Consider the following 14188-nt stretch of genomic DNA (forward strand, 5'->3'; position numbering starts at 1 on the left):
CCCTCATCTGTTCCTAGTGTCTAGTTCAGGTTCTGGAGAAGAGAAGATGGTATCTTCACATTGACTGCAGTCAAATGAGCCACCGTTCGGTTGTGGGATTTTGGTTACAAACTTCATAACCATAGTTAAAGCACTATTGGGAATGTAGGCCCTCCAGATGATTTGATTTTATTGTTTTTAATGGTCCGAAATTATCTTGCGCTTATTTCTAACTTGTATAATTTTGACAAAATATATTTTTATTTAGAGTAAAATATTGTAAGTTATTTAATGTTTAAGTTGATTTATTCTGGAATAATATTCTGGCCTTTTTATTATTCATAATTATATTGAAAAGTTACAGTTTTAAAGTTTTAAAAATCGTCATTCTGTAGATTTTCGGACTACTTTGGCATTTGCTAAGATTTTTTAGGGTCTTTTGGAGTTTAATATTTCAGCTACATGCTAGCTGTTTTGGGTTAACCTAAGTTTTTATTTATTTATTCATTTTTTTGTTTTTGTTTTTTTTGGCTAATTTGGAATTTAGTTAATATTTTAGCTGGTCATCAGCTTCAGTGTTTTTAACTATAAATTTCAGCATCTTCATCTATCAGCTCTATCATCTTCAGTGGCCGAATTCAGCTTACAGCATTCACACTAGTATTATTGCAGGTAATGCTATATATCTAGTTTATAATTATGTTAAAAAGTTATGGTTTGAATGTTTTTAAAAATTCAGTTTTAGCGTGTTCAATAAATGTTTATCCTGTTCGCGAGCTAAAGTTTGCTCTGGATTTTGACCCTTAGTGCGATTGAGTTTGACACTCATGCTGTAGATCATCTGTTTTTTTAACGGATGCTTCTTAAACTATTCTGGTCTTCTTCTCTTAAAAGGCCAGCAGGAAAAAACGTTACATTAGAAAAATTTAAAATGAAATGCCATCAAAATTAAAATAAATCTCAGTGATGACAAACATTTAGACTTCATAATCACTGATTTGTACTGCAAAACATTTTGTTAACAAATGTAAATTCATAAAGGTGAAACTCAATATAAACAGCTTTTTAAACAACCTTAAATTATATTCAAAATCCCTACTTGAAAAAGAAAAATGCCAAAGAAATGTCTTATTTAATAAGGATTTCTTTAAGCTTTGACATTAATTCACCCTTTTTTCCCTTTTGTTGTTTTAAATCTTTTCTATATATTTGTTTGATGGAAGAGATAAAATGGCTGATTTGTTCTTTACTCTTCTGCTGCTGTTTCAACATGATATGATGACACTGTTGAAGATGAAGATGCCTCGATTGTTTGCAATGTTTATAAAATTCAATTACGTTAAAAAAATAAAAAACCTCAGAGGAAGTCAATCATACCTGCATTCTATCATACATCCAGCAGGAGGTGACAGAGGTCAAAACTGCAGCTGCAGCCACAAAAGTGCGTGATTGTTGAGTACCTGTTTTTAAGAAGAGTGTTAAGCTAGAATCCAGAACAAGTTCAGGCTGAGATCAAGCTCGGTTGAACAATTTCACAAAATAGGATAACTCGGTGGGCTGCATGATGGTGCAGTGACTAGCACTCTTGCCTCACAGCGAGGAGTCCCTGGTTCAAGTCCCATCTGGGTTTACTGTGCGGAGTTTGCATGTTCTCCTTGTGCATGTTTTTCTGGGCACTCCAGTGTCCCCCCACAGTCCAAAAACGTGATTCATAGGTAAAGTGATGTTTCTAAATTGTGTGAATGTGTGACCCACTTTGGGTAGCTGCTCCAGTAACCCAAAATGGGTTCAGTGTGTTTGGGACATAGATAGATACATGCTTCCTGTCTTTTCTTCAGTCCCACTGTTTCTAGTCCAAACAACATGACTGGTCTCACCACAGTCTTGTACACCTTTCCTTTCATTTGTGCTGAAACTCTTCTGTCACACATCACACCTGACACTTTTCTCCACCCATTCCAACCTGCTTGCACTCTCCTCTTCACTTCTTTTCCACACTCTCCATTACTCTGTACTGTTGACCCTAAATACTTAAACTCCTCCACCTTCTTTATCTCTTCTCCCTGTAACCTCACTCTTCCACTCTGGTTCCTCTCATTCACACACATGTACTCTGTCTTACTGCGGCTAACCTTCATTCCTCTCCTTTCCAGGGCAAACCTCCACCTCTCTAACTCCACCTCCACCTGTTCCCTGCTCTCACTACAAATCACAATATCATCTGCAAACATCATAGTCCATGGTGATTCCTGTCTAACCTCATCCGTCAGTCTGTCCATCACCATTGCAAACAGGAAGGGGCTCAGAGCTGATCCCTGATGTAATCCCACCTCCACTTGAACTCGTCTTCCACCAGTTTGTCCTCTTCTCTTCCTTTGCCCTCTCTTTCTTCATCTTCTTCACCACCAGAGTCATCCTACACACCACCATCCTGTGCTGTCTGGAAACACTCTCACCAACCACTACTTTACAGTCACTGATCTCCTTCAGATTACACCGTCTACACAAGATGTAGTCTATCTGTGTGCTTCTACCTCCACTCTTATAGGTCACTCTATGTTCCTGTCTCTTCTCAAAGAATGTATTCACTATCGCCATTTCCATCTTTTTTGCAAAATCAACCACCATCTGTCCTTCTACATTCCTCTAATGGATACCAAACCTGCCCATCACACCAACAAGTCCATTGACATCTGCATAAATGACAACTCTCTCACTTCTAGGAATGTCCATCATCACTTCAGACTCTGAGTCAGAGTAGGTTGAGATCACTCTCATCAGCTTTCTGAAAACTCCGTCTTACAGCTCAGAACAGACTGTCAGAGTTTCTCTGCAAACTCAGGCCTCCTTTTGAACATGGTCTGAGTTTTGATCAAACTTTAGGAATTTGTGAAATAATTTTATAAAGCCAATTCCAGTGTGTCCCCAAGGACCAGTTGTCATTTAGTTGTGTATTTTTTCACAGTTTTGTGTTACATCTTGTCTCCACCAGTGGAAGACTAGTAAAGCTAACATTCCTCTTCATTCTGATCCATGAAAAATAAAGTGATCAGAGAACCAATCTTCCTCCTCAGGTATCTGGTGACTGCTCCTTCCTCATTCCGCGTGGACGCATTAGAGACTGTGTTTGTTCAGCTGTTTGGCTACACCAGTGAGGTGACTGTCTTTGTGTTCCTGAAAGACTCCATGGCTCCAGGTCATACAGTTTTGTCCAGAGATGTCTTGATCCTAAATGCCAACAACAAGTACCAGGCCTTAGCCAACGTCCAGGTAAGAAACACCTGTGTGCAAACTGACGCAGATTATTTCAAAGATGTTTTTCTTGCTACCGGTATGATGTCATTTGTTTTGTCTCCTCAGCTCTATCCAAACGTGCTGAAAAAGGACATCCAAAAAGTTGTTCTTCATGTCCAGTCAGACGAGATCAACAGTCATGTTTTAGTCCCTGTGAGTCGCAATAACGGCTTCTTGTTCATCCAAACCGACAAACCTCTGTACACGCCGCATCAGAAAGGTAGGAGGCGCCGACGGTCCCACACTGGCTCTGCGGGCCCTGAGATCAAACATGTGAATGCCTTAGTCACACGAACCTTTACAGGGGTTTGGTGGGTGCTACGGTTCTGGGTTTTCCAGGCCGCAGAGGGTTGGAGAGAGAAGCAGTTGCAACCGGTGTGTCCCTTGAGGCTCGTGCAGTCACATTAACCCTTCCGCTCTCCTTAGCTTGTTCACATTAAAAGTGGGGTCATCTGGACCCCACAAGAACTTATTTTTATCATTGATTTTTGAGTTTCACTAAAGTCCACGGCAGACTAAAAATTCTGTCCACCTTTGTCCACATTTGTCATGGAAGGAATCACACATCAATACATGGAGTGTTTATGGTCTTTGATTTGCTGTAACTTTTCAACCGTTAACACAATCATTCCAGTAGATTGTGAAGGAGAAAAGCGGCCCAACGGTTGAAAAGTTACAGGATTTTAAAGATTTTCCATCAAAGCCTCACCGGCGACGCCAGCTGATCGAGTCACTTAAAACATCATGTGCCCAAAGCTGAGTTTCTGATTGGTGGATGCAATGCGGCGACCTGTCAAACTGCAGATATCTACATTTTGGCCATGCCCCCTAATTTACGCCTTGCAGCTTAAATCACGCTGATGCCAGTTCTTCGTGCCGCGCTCATCACTCAAATGGTGCCACAGGACTTCAGATCACCTCAGATCACCTCAATTTGGGTCTGTACCATTGATTTAATATTGAAACTGTCCGCCTCCGCCGTGCTGATCTCTTTCGGTGTGAATGCACCTTAGCAGTCAGGCTGGTTGTATGGAGCTTACACAAACAGGTGGACTGCACTAATGGGCCCCTTTCATAGTACGCAGTTTTCAGGGGGACATACTGTATCCACCTATAAGGGCAGTTGTGACTAAGGCAAAACTCACTGAAGGTTGGTCATTGAGAAAAACGAGTAAGCTGCTTGTTTTGTTTCCTCATCCAGTCAAAGTGAGAGCATTCTCCATGAACCAGGAGCTGAGGCCTGCCAATCGCAGCGTCTTCTTGACCTTCAAGGTGACATAGCATGGCCTGTTCCCTGTCCTTTGCCCCACAGGGTCAGCTCACATGAGCATGTCTGTCTCCACAGGACCCTGACATGATAACTGTGGATGTTGTAGAGATGGTTGACATCAACAATGGAATCCCAACGATGCAGAAACGCTTCAAAATCCCCATCAAACCAAAGTAAGATCAACAAAACTCAACATTCCCAGAAGTTTGCACAACTTCCAGATGTTTGCACTGACACTCCTGGGATTACAGGTTGGGAATCTGGACAATTGAAGCTTCCTATTCAGAGGACTTCACAACAACAACAAAAACCGACTTTGAAGTTAAAGAGTATGGTATGATCAAGCAGCACATCATGTTTCTGTAACCTCATAAATGTCTAGAATAAACCATTTGTATCAGTTCTCCCCAGTATTGACATCTCAGTGCAGCCAAGTTCAAACTTCATCAGTGACACAAACTTCAACAGTTTTGAGTTTACCGTAACTGCCAGGTGAGTCTATGGTTCTCACACTTGATCCAAACGATCCCTCTGCCTCTGAATAACAGGTTTTTACCTGCTCCAGGTATGTTCATGGAGCCCCGGTGGCTGATGGGGAAGTCTTTCTCCGCTATGGCTATGTCAGTGGAATGAACGCTCCGTATATCATCCCCAACCTGGTCAGAAGAGAGAGAGTAAGAAGAGACTAACTCAGAGAACAAACCACTGTGTCCGTTCAACCATTTCTGGATGACATTTGTGAAGCTTGAATTTGGTAGTGCTGGACGGATCGTTCCAAAATATCGATAGTATTGATCTCAAGTTGGTATCGGATCGATACTGACCTGCAGGTATTCCCGAAACTATTCTCTATCAGCAAAAACGACCCAGCTGAGTCACTGCCTCAACACTACTTGTTTCTTTTGGTTTGTTCACTATTTTGCATTCACTTATTCACTTTTTATTAAATTTAAAAATATTTTATATTAATTAACTATTTTCCATTTAATTGAAAATATTGTCCTAATTCTGCTTTTCTGTTTATTAAGTCATTAATAAAGGAAAACTTTCAAAAAACCATTTGCGGCTAAAACAAATGAGATTTTGAGGTTCATGTCAGATCTACTGCATTTACAAAAAATATCAATATTGGCATCCGTATTGGTATCAATATCGGCGATATTGACCAGTATCGGATCGGTATCAGATTGATACCTGAATGCTCAGTATGGCCCCGCCCTAGCATTTGGTATTTTTTCAAAGCTGAGCGATCCAGATCCTGTCCTATCAAAAACTGTGCACTCTCTTATGTCATCTTCATTTAAAGACAACTATAAACAAACTAGTGTCGGACTACTGATGAGAAAATCACTGAGCAGGACATCCAGATTCTTTCAAATTTCATGATAAAAGTACAGTTTTTAACTTGATTCTCGTGAGATCTTAACAGCAGATGGCGGTTGTCTGGGTAATCTTTAGCCTTTTACATTTATGGAACACACTTTTTATACTTTGAAGCAGCAAAGGTTTTTCTTTTGAACCAAAGAACCATGAAGCAGCCTTTGTCTTCTTCCCCTCTATGATGTTTGTAGTTTGATGCTTACTCCACATTTTATGATCAAGTTGTTAGTTTAGATGATTACTTTTATAAACATGTTTATAGCTGATCCAGGGAGTCAGAAATGGTTCAACCTTGCCTTCTTGTTGTTCCAATGAACACTGTGTGTCTCCTCCAGCTGTTATCTTCTGGTGAGGTGGAAGTGAGTTTAGACATGCAGGAGGTTCTGAGCAAGCATGACGGACCAAGAGAGCTCAGCAGCCTGGTTGGAAAGTATCTGTACATAGCAGTGCTGGTGCAGGAAGACACAGGTATGTTAACACCACCCTCGAGGCCTGACTCCGGACCCCCCTGCTCTAAGAATTGTGGCTGATAATAATCTAAATTCTCCCCACAGGTGGCATCAGCCAGGAAGCAGAGTTTGCCTCTGTGAAGTTCCTCAAGTCGCCGTACCATCTCCGTCTAATATCGACTCCTCCTTTCATCAAACCTGGACTTCCTTATAACATCCAGGTTTGTGCTGAATGCCGAATCAAACCCTCAGCCGTTTACTGTCGATGACTATCATGAAGAAATCTTCAATGATACGAGTCAAAGATGATCTGTGCTTCCGTTTTGGTTTGGACTCTTGCTTTGCATGTTAGAATGAAAGATAAAACAAAGATTGAAGTTTCTCTCTTGAATAACTGAATTAGCTTTCCCTCGTGGTGCTCTCAGCAGGGGAACGGAGAAAATAAATATCATAGCAAAGAAAACAGTCTTGTCATTGCAGCAGCTGTTCACCCGACTTGTTTCTGCTCCTGCAGTTGGTGGTCAAGGATCACCTTGATAAGCCGGTCAGCAAGATGTTTGTGCGCCTGGTGGAACAACAACAGACCACATCGACAGGAGAGACCAACACACTGGACTGTGGAAACAATGAGCATTTAAGAAGCAACTCTGATGGTTTAATTTATTTGATCTGCTTGCCATGGAAGACCTCTGTAAAGGCAGTCATAAAGGTAAGGAGGAGGGCTCTATTGCCTGAGGAGAAAAAGGAGAAAATACCACCAAGTCCACTGACTTACTTGTTGCTGCTCCTCCGTTTAGTTCTTTATTCAGGATAAACACAGACACAGATACTGGGACAACATCAGGGGCGGAGCTACAGGGCAGCTGCCCCAGAAAAAGGCTTTGCCCCCCCCCCCCCTTAATTTTTTATATCAATATCATTATTGACAAAGATTAAGAAAATCATCAACATAAGCTTTTAAGTGTATTCTAATGTTAATTCCTAGTGAAAAACAACCCCAAAGCAGCATGTTGATCCATTGACGCATCTCTGAAGATTCCTTGAAAAACCTGCGCTCTGAGCACCAGCCCCTCCCAAGCCATGAAAATGAGCGGGTCCTCACATTGTGACATCACAAAGTGTGGAACAGGCCCTTCCAGGAAGGGTGCTGCCAGCACCGCTCCCAGAGTAACACACTCTTTTTTCATAGAGATAGGGGAGACCGAGAAAACACTTTCATTTTACATGCACAGTACTGTATATCTGGATTTAGTAGCCCGGTGGTAAGGATGCAACGATTCTTCGGGAATCGGTAAAAGAAAATAACGATTTAAACTTGTGAACATGTTCATCGATGCAGAAAATGTAAAAAGGGTGTGTCACAGCCTGTGCCTACATTTATAAAGTGCAGATCAGCTGAAATTTCTTCATTCGGGTTTGCTGTGAGCGTGTGTGCATCGCGGACAGGAGAATGCACGAACGCGTGTGAGTGAGCAAACATGTGCGCAAGCAATTGCCCGTGTGAGTGCACAAGTGAGCTAGCAAATGCGTGCATGTACGATCGCGGGCGAGTAAGTGAACGCGAGTGAGCAAGCGAATGAGCGAGCGCGTGCGCATACGATCTCAGGCAAGTAAGCGGATGCGTTCACGGGGGAGTTAGATTAGATTGCATTAGAATAGATTAGATTAGATTAGATTAGTTTAGATCAGATTGGATTGCATCGGATCAGTTCAGATTGGATTTCATTAGATTCAATTGGATTGGATTTCATTGGATTCGATTGGATTAGATTAGATTAGATTAGAAAAGGTTTATTTCAAGCCATCAAGAAAAAAATAATTAATGAATAACACAATCAATCAGCAGAAGTTTACATCCCCATAAAGAAACGTCAAACACAGCATAACTAGACGTTGAGACTAGACATTTTTGAATTGTTTGTAAATATTCATCAGGTCAAGTTTTAGTGATATGAATGAATTGAGGGATAGTGAATATCTAGTAGATTGATAGTGTGACACACGGCCTCACATACTAGAAAGATTTCCCCCTGAAGAAGAAATGAATCTCCTGATACACCCGATGAAGACGTATACAAGCAGCAAATAAATGAGGTGGCAGCATGGCCATGGTGGTCGCCTTATCAATGTTGTCAACCCATCCCAATGTTACTGAAGTGTTGCTTTCCTCTTGGCCTTCATCGCTTGACATCTCCTGTTTGGTTGGAACAGTTTCAGACAGCAGACCCGGGCCTTGCAGAAGCTAACCAGGCTACTTTATCCCTGGAATCTGTGGCCTATCACTCCCCAAACCAGCGGTACCTCTACATCAACACACCGATGTTTGGTCGAAGCTTGGTGGTAGGCGAAGACACCCAGGTTCACGTGCAAACAGCTTCACCTTCATATTTGAACATTCAAGCCCTCAACTACCTGGTAAGAAAAGCACAGCGCTGATGGTTCTCTTGACTGCACAGTAGTTCTCTGTTGTAGCATTCATTTTGGGATTGTCCCGGGTGAGACGTTGTCAGAAGATTCCACCCTGCCAATTGGGATTGGCCAGAAAATGACCTTGTTAGAGTCAGTGAAGGCAGAGCCCTTACCCTGTTCATGTTTACATTCCAATAAATCCACTAAAGAAGATATCTCGGGACTGCATTTCTGGAGGAAACAAGATAAAGATTTCTTCTTTCTGTTTGGCCTCTGAGGTGCTCTCTCAGTAGGGAGGGGGTGTAAGTGGCGATGTTCATCGAGAATCGGCTTTCTCCAGCATTAACTCAAGGATCAGCAGACCATACAACGAACAACAGACAGGCCCAGCTCTTTTAATTGGAGACCAGCTGGTTTGACTTTATCTCCACCAGTGATGGCTTCAGTGCTACCTGAGGTCGTGTTGGGTCTCCCCATAGTCCCACTGCACACTTAGAGGTGTCTCCATGGCAGTAGTGACAGCTGCTTCTCCATCAGGTTGGAGGGAAGCATCGTCACAGTAGGGACACTGATTAAGTCCTGGAGTACTGGCTGTTTATTTCATTCTTAATCTCTGGGCAGCAGTGCCCATGATGCGCCACCCCACAAATTGATCAGTTGGAACAGCAAACATTTTCCACTGATGCTTATTTGTGTGAGATTTCTGAACAATGAAGCAAACCTTATCCTCAGAGTTTCCATTTGTTATCCAGACAGGGAACTCAGGATGTTTGGAGATCAGCCATCTGCAGATTGTCTTAAGAGAATGCAACATTCTCTGTTCATCTCCCAACACCATTGACTGCACTATTAATCTTGTGCTATCTTAGGTATGTAGACGTTGAGAGTGGGGTCATATGGACCCCACACTTTTTTGTAATGATTTCGGATTTTCACTGGTGTCCATGGCAGACATAAAATCCTGTCCACTCTCATCCACATCTGTCATGAGATGGATAACATGTCAGTGTAAGGCTGGGGTCATCTGGACCCCACAAGGGTTAAGCACACACATGCTTGCTCACCAGTTGCACGTGCTCCTTAGCCCTTCTGTCTCCAGTACCAACCAGAATTTTATAAGCTCTGTGAATGATTGTCATTGCTGCTCGCCCGGTTCAGAAGAAATTACCCAATTTCTTCAGGCAAAGCTGTGGACCCGTGCTGTCCCAGGCATGGGAACGGACCATTCACTCTCACTCAGAGAGACATGGTCTTTTGGACCTCATCCTTTGAACCTGGCCCAAAAGTGGTTTAGCTTATGCTTTTTACCATTTCTTCTGAATGTAATGTTGTCCAACAACAAGATTCAGATCACCGTAAATCATATGTGTCAAAGTCAAGGCCCGGGGGCCGGATCCGGCCCTCCAGGTAATTCTATCCGGCCCTCCAGATCATTTTATTGTTATTAATGACCTGATGTTATCTTGAGCTTATTTCTACTTTTTATCATTTCGACAAAATATATTTTTATAGAGAGTAAAATATTGAAAGTTATTTAAGGTTTAAGTTGATTTATTCTGGAATAATATCCCTGCTTTTTATTATTCATAATTATGTTAAAAACAGCTTTAAAGTGTTAAAAATTGACATTCTGCTAGCTTTATGGACTATTTTGGCATTTACTACGATTCTTTAGGCTATTTTGAAGTTTAGCTATTTTTTCGGCTATATTCTAGCTGTTTTGGCTAATCTAAGTGTTTATTTATTTATTTAGTTTTTAGCCTACTTTTTGATGTAACTAATATTTTAGTTGGTAATCAGTTTCAGCATTTTCAGCAATCAGCTTCTCCATTTTTCTCTATTAATTTCAGCATGTTCAGCTGTCAGCACTAGCATCTTCAGCGGTCAAATTCAGCTTATATTATTCACACTAGCATTATTGCTTTATATGTAGTTCATAATTATGTTAAAAAGTTATGTTTTTAAGAATGTAGTTTTAGACTGTTCAGTAAATGTTTATCCTGTTCGGCCCGCGACCTGAGGTGGGTTTTGGATTTTGGTTCCCTGTCTGATTGAGTTTGACTCCCCTGCCGTAAATAATCACTATTCAGAGAGAGAAGCAGCACTTTTGAGCAAACAGTTGCTATGATCTTGGCTCTTCTACTGGGCCTTACAGAAGGAGAAGTGAGCTGAAAAGCCAGTATAAACAGAGAACATGACTACCCCTTACCCTTTTCCTTTGAAAACACCCTGTACCTGCATCACACACTTATTTGAATAGAACCAGGAGCAAGAGGAACATTGACCAGCTATTGCTTCTTGAGCAAAAGGTGTATCTGTTTGTTTGGGAGATTTGGACTGCAGCAGGCAGTGTCTGTTCTCATGGATTTGTTTGCTCTCTTGAGTCAGGTGTTACAGTTTTTTGGCTGGCTCAATCAATCCTTGATGGCTCACCCATCACACTGGACTACCCGCAGTAGACAGTTGAAGTGTACTATCCCATCTCTGTCTGTTCAGAGTCTCATTTTCTGGCCAAATCCCGACTGGCAGAGTGAAATACAAGCTTATGAGTAGGTCCTGCCCGGGTCATTCCCATGTTGAGACACTCACTCATGTGACAAAGGGAACCAGGGTCACATACATAACCTACAGATTATTCTTTGAGCTGTTTCCATACTTACTGGTAACTTCACCGCTGCTCGTTCTCAGATCCTCTCCAAAGGGAAGGTGGTGTTTCACAAAAGTGTGGACTTTGTCCAAAGTCTCGATGGCAGAAGCAGTCTGAACTTCATGGTAACACCATCCATGGTGCCATCCATCAGACTGTTGGTATTTTACATTCTGCATGGGGAGGGGACCTCTGAGCTGGTGGCCGACTCTGTCTGGATAGATGTCAAGGACAAGTGTGTCAACGGACTCAAGGTGAAGAAATCTGCATTTCAGTCTGTCCACAAACCGCGTTCTGCAATTAAATAAACATTCACGAAGCTTCCAAAGATCTTTTTCTGATTCCCTCTGGTGTTCTGACTTAGACCAGCGTGACTGTTGATACAAGAATCCACAAGCCAAAAGAGAACCTGCAGGTGGAGATCAGGGCCAATCAGCCGGGTCTGGTGGCTTTATCAGTGGTGGACTCCGCCGTTTACAGCGTACGCCGAAACTACAAAGACCCGATTTCCATGGTAACTCTACTGTGTGTGGGGGGTTATTTACTTTAATGTTGTTGAAATTTGGTTCGAGTTCAGTTCTTTGAAAGCATGTGACCTGCAGGTCATGCGTCACATTGAACAAAGCGACCAAGGCTGTGGAGGAGGCGGTGGCAAAGACAATGCAGATGTCTTCCGATTGGCTGGCCTGACCTTTATGACCAACGCCAACGCTCAGGCGACATCTATCAGTATGTTCATCAACCAATCAGAGAGCAAACATGATTCCAGTTCTGTAGGTAATCATTTGTATGTGTGTTTGAAGACGAAGCGTGCACAGCGGCCGTGCGTCCTAAACGAGCTCTGAGTGAAGAGGCCAAGAGAACAAAAGGTAAATATTCAATGATTAACTGGTATTCTATTAAAATCTACTCTCTGGTCTCTACAGTAACTTTTGAACCGTTAACATGATAATTCCAGTAAATTGAGAAGGAGAAAAGCGGCTCACCGAGCCGCTTTTTAAAAAAGGATTCAGGCCATCTTGCTGTGCATCTCAACCCAACATAGGCTCAAAGTGTCTGACAAAAATTGATTTCAGTCCCTTTAACGTTTGCGTCTCCCTCCAGCTCAGAGCTTCGGCTTCTTTAAGCCATGCTGCGAGAGGGGGATGCAGTACATTCCCAGGAGTGTGACCTGCCGACAGTTTGCCCTGCAGCATTACAGGAGCAATCCCCGCTGCAGAGAAGTCTTCAGAGAATGCTGCGAGTTCTACCAGAAAAACAAGGATGACGGAGATCTGATCCTGGCGCGCCATGGTGAGTCCACACTGACCATTTGAGTCTTTTTGACCATAGCTTTAGTCCTGTAATAGCGACTCTGTCTTTGTCTGTGCAGACATAGGGGTCAACTTTGACAAGGCCCCCCAGGTGCGAAGCTACTTTCCAGAGAGCTGGATGTGGGAGGTGCAACCCATCAGGTACAACAAGAGGGAGGGGCCATGTTGTCCTGCTGCTTTGTATGGGACTCATCTGTTCAGTGGTTGCCATCTTGACATCTATGATGTCATTAAAACTCAGAACTTTTTTGAAAATTATAAATAGATGGAGTAAATAAGCTCGTCTGTTGTCAGAGTCATGCTTGCAACCTTAGTAAGCATTAAGACTGGACACATTTGGTTTGCTTAAAGCAAAACTCAATAACACAAGGGGCAAAAATCTACATCCAAACCCAGGTCCAATAAACATAGCAGGGTGGAAACAAAAACCCATCCAAAGAGGCAATAATCAGATTGATAATCCATCGACAAAGATTAGGACAGAAACTGGTCTGAGTTTAACCCTCTGGAACCTATAGAGCCCAGAATTCAGTTTTTGTCTACTTTCGACTTTACTTATGTATTTTCAATTTGAAAGACTACCTGCTTTCTTATTTGGTATCATTTTAATCAGTACAACCTCTCTTATGTGACACTACCTTTATTTAGACATTTTTATTTTTTATTCACACACTAGAAATACAATTATGCAAGAACAGAAAATTCCATTTGGAAAAATTTAATTCATTTTACTGTGGAAACCCCAAAATGTTTAACAAACTTTTACAACATAAAATTAAAGTTTTAGAAAACAACAAGAATAAATCTAGTCAATAAAATAATCAACATGTTTTTGAATGAAAATACAAAATAATCCAGGCTAAAGTCACATCAGGCCACCCAAAAATAGGAATTTCCACTGCTGTCTATTGATATTTTTGTTTTTTTCCAGCTTTTTCTTTTTTTCTCTTACATTTTCTTTATTGTGTTTGTGAAAAATATTAAAACATATTCTTTGGAAGAAGTTTGATTCAGTCATGTCTCAATATGGCGTTGCTCTTTATGTGTCCTGGACAACAGTAAAAGCCTGCGTGCGATGAATCTCATTGGGTTAGAAAAGTTGGTTTCATTGTTTTAGCTGGTAGTTAGTTGAGCTGAAGCCATTTTTCTTTACAGTGCTCACAATATTATTGCATCTTGGTTGAATTTCTGCTGCGACTGCAATGATCTGAGGGCATCCGCTGCTTTTCAAAAATAACACACAAGTGCTGCTGAAAACATAGTGATTGTGATCTTGTGGTTTTATACACTCAGCTCAGGAAGGCTGTCAGTCAGCGGAACACTTCCAGACTCTCTTACCACCTGGGAAATTAAGGCTGTCGGGATGTTTCCCAGTGGTGAGTTCCTTCTCTGCTCCTCATTTTCCAAGTTTTTCAGTGATTCCTCTGTGTGCTGCAGTTTGTAGAGT

The 14188-nt window shown here is 41.8% G+C and overlaps 1 protein-coding gene across 1 annotated transcript in view; it reads left to right on the forward strand.

The window, feature by feature from the left end:
• Positions 1-14188, forward strand: part of c5 (complement component 5) — a 33809-nt gene that overhangs the window by 1714 nt on the left and 17907 nt on the right. Inside the window, exons 2-19 of the mRNA XM_024257967.2 lie at positions 3054-3249; positions 3340-3493; positions 4475-4545; positions 4619-4716; positions 4795-4877; positions 4945-5035; positions 5109-5217; positions 6259-6391; positions 6478-6593; positions 6887-7081; positions 8584-8787; positions 11470-11682; positions 11793-11942; positions 12031-12157; positions 12232-12297; positions 12533-12721; positions 12801-12882; positions 14035-14117. Coding sequence (XP_024113735.1) covers positions 3054-3249; positions 3340-3493; positions 4475-4545; positions 4619-4716; positions 4795-4877; positions 4945-5035; positions 5109-5217; positions 6259-6391; positions 6478-6593; positions 6887-7081; positions 8584-8787; positions 11470-11682; positions 11793-11942; positions 12031-12157; positions 12232-12297; positions 12533-12721; positions 12801-12882; positions 14035-14117 — 2360 coding nt within the window. The remainder of the gene's footprint in view (positions 1-3053; positions 3250-3339; positions 3494-4474; positions 4546-4618; positions 4717-4794; positions 4878-4944; positions 5036-5108; positions 5218-6258; positions 6392-6477; positions 6594-6886; positions 7082-8583; positions 8788-11469; positions 11683-11792; positions 11943-12030; positions 12158-12231; positions 12298-12532; positions 12722-12800; positions 12883-14034; positions 14118-14188) is intronic.

This window comes from Oryzias melastigma, linkage group LG13 (assembly GCF_002922805.2).
Source record: "Oryzias melastigma strain HK-1 linkage group LG13, ASM292280v2, whole genome shotgun sequence".
Classification (NCBI taxonomy): Eukaryota; Metazoa; Chordata; class Actinopteri; order Beloniformes; family Adrianichthyidae; genus Oryzias; species Oryzias melastigma.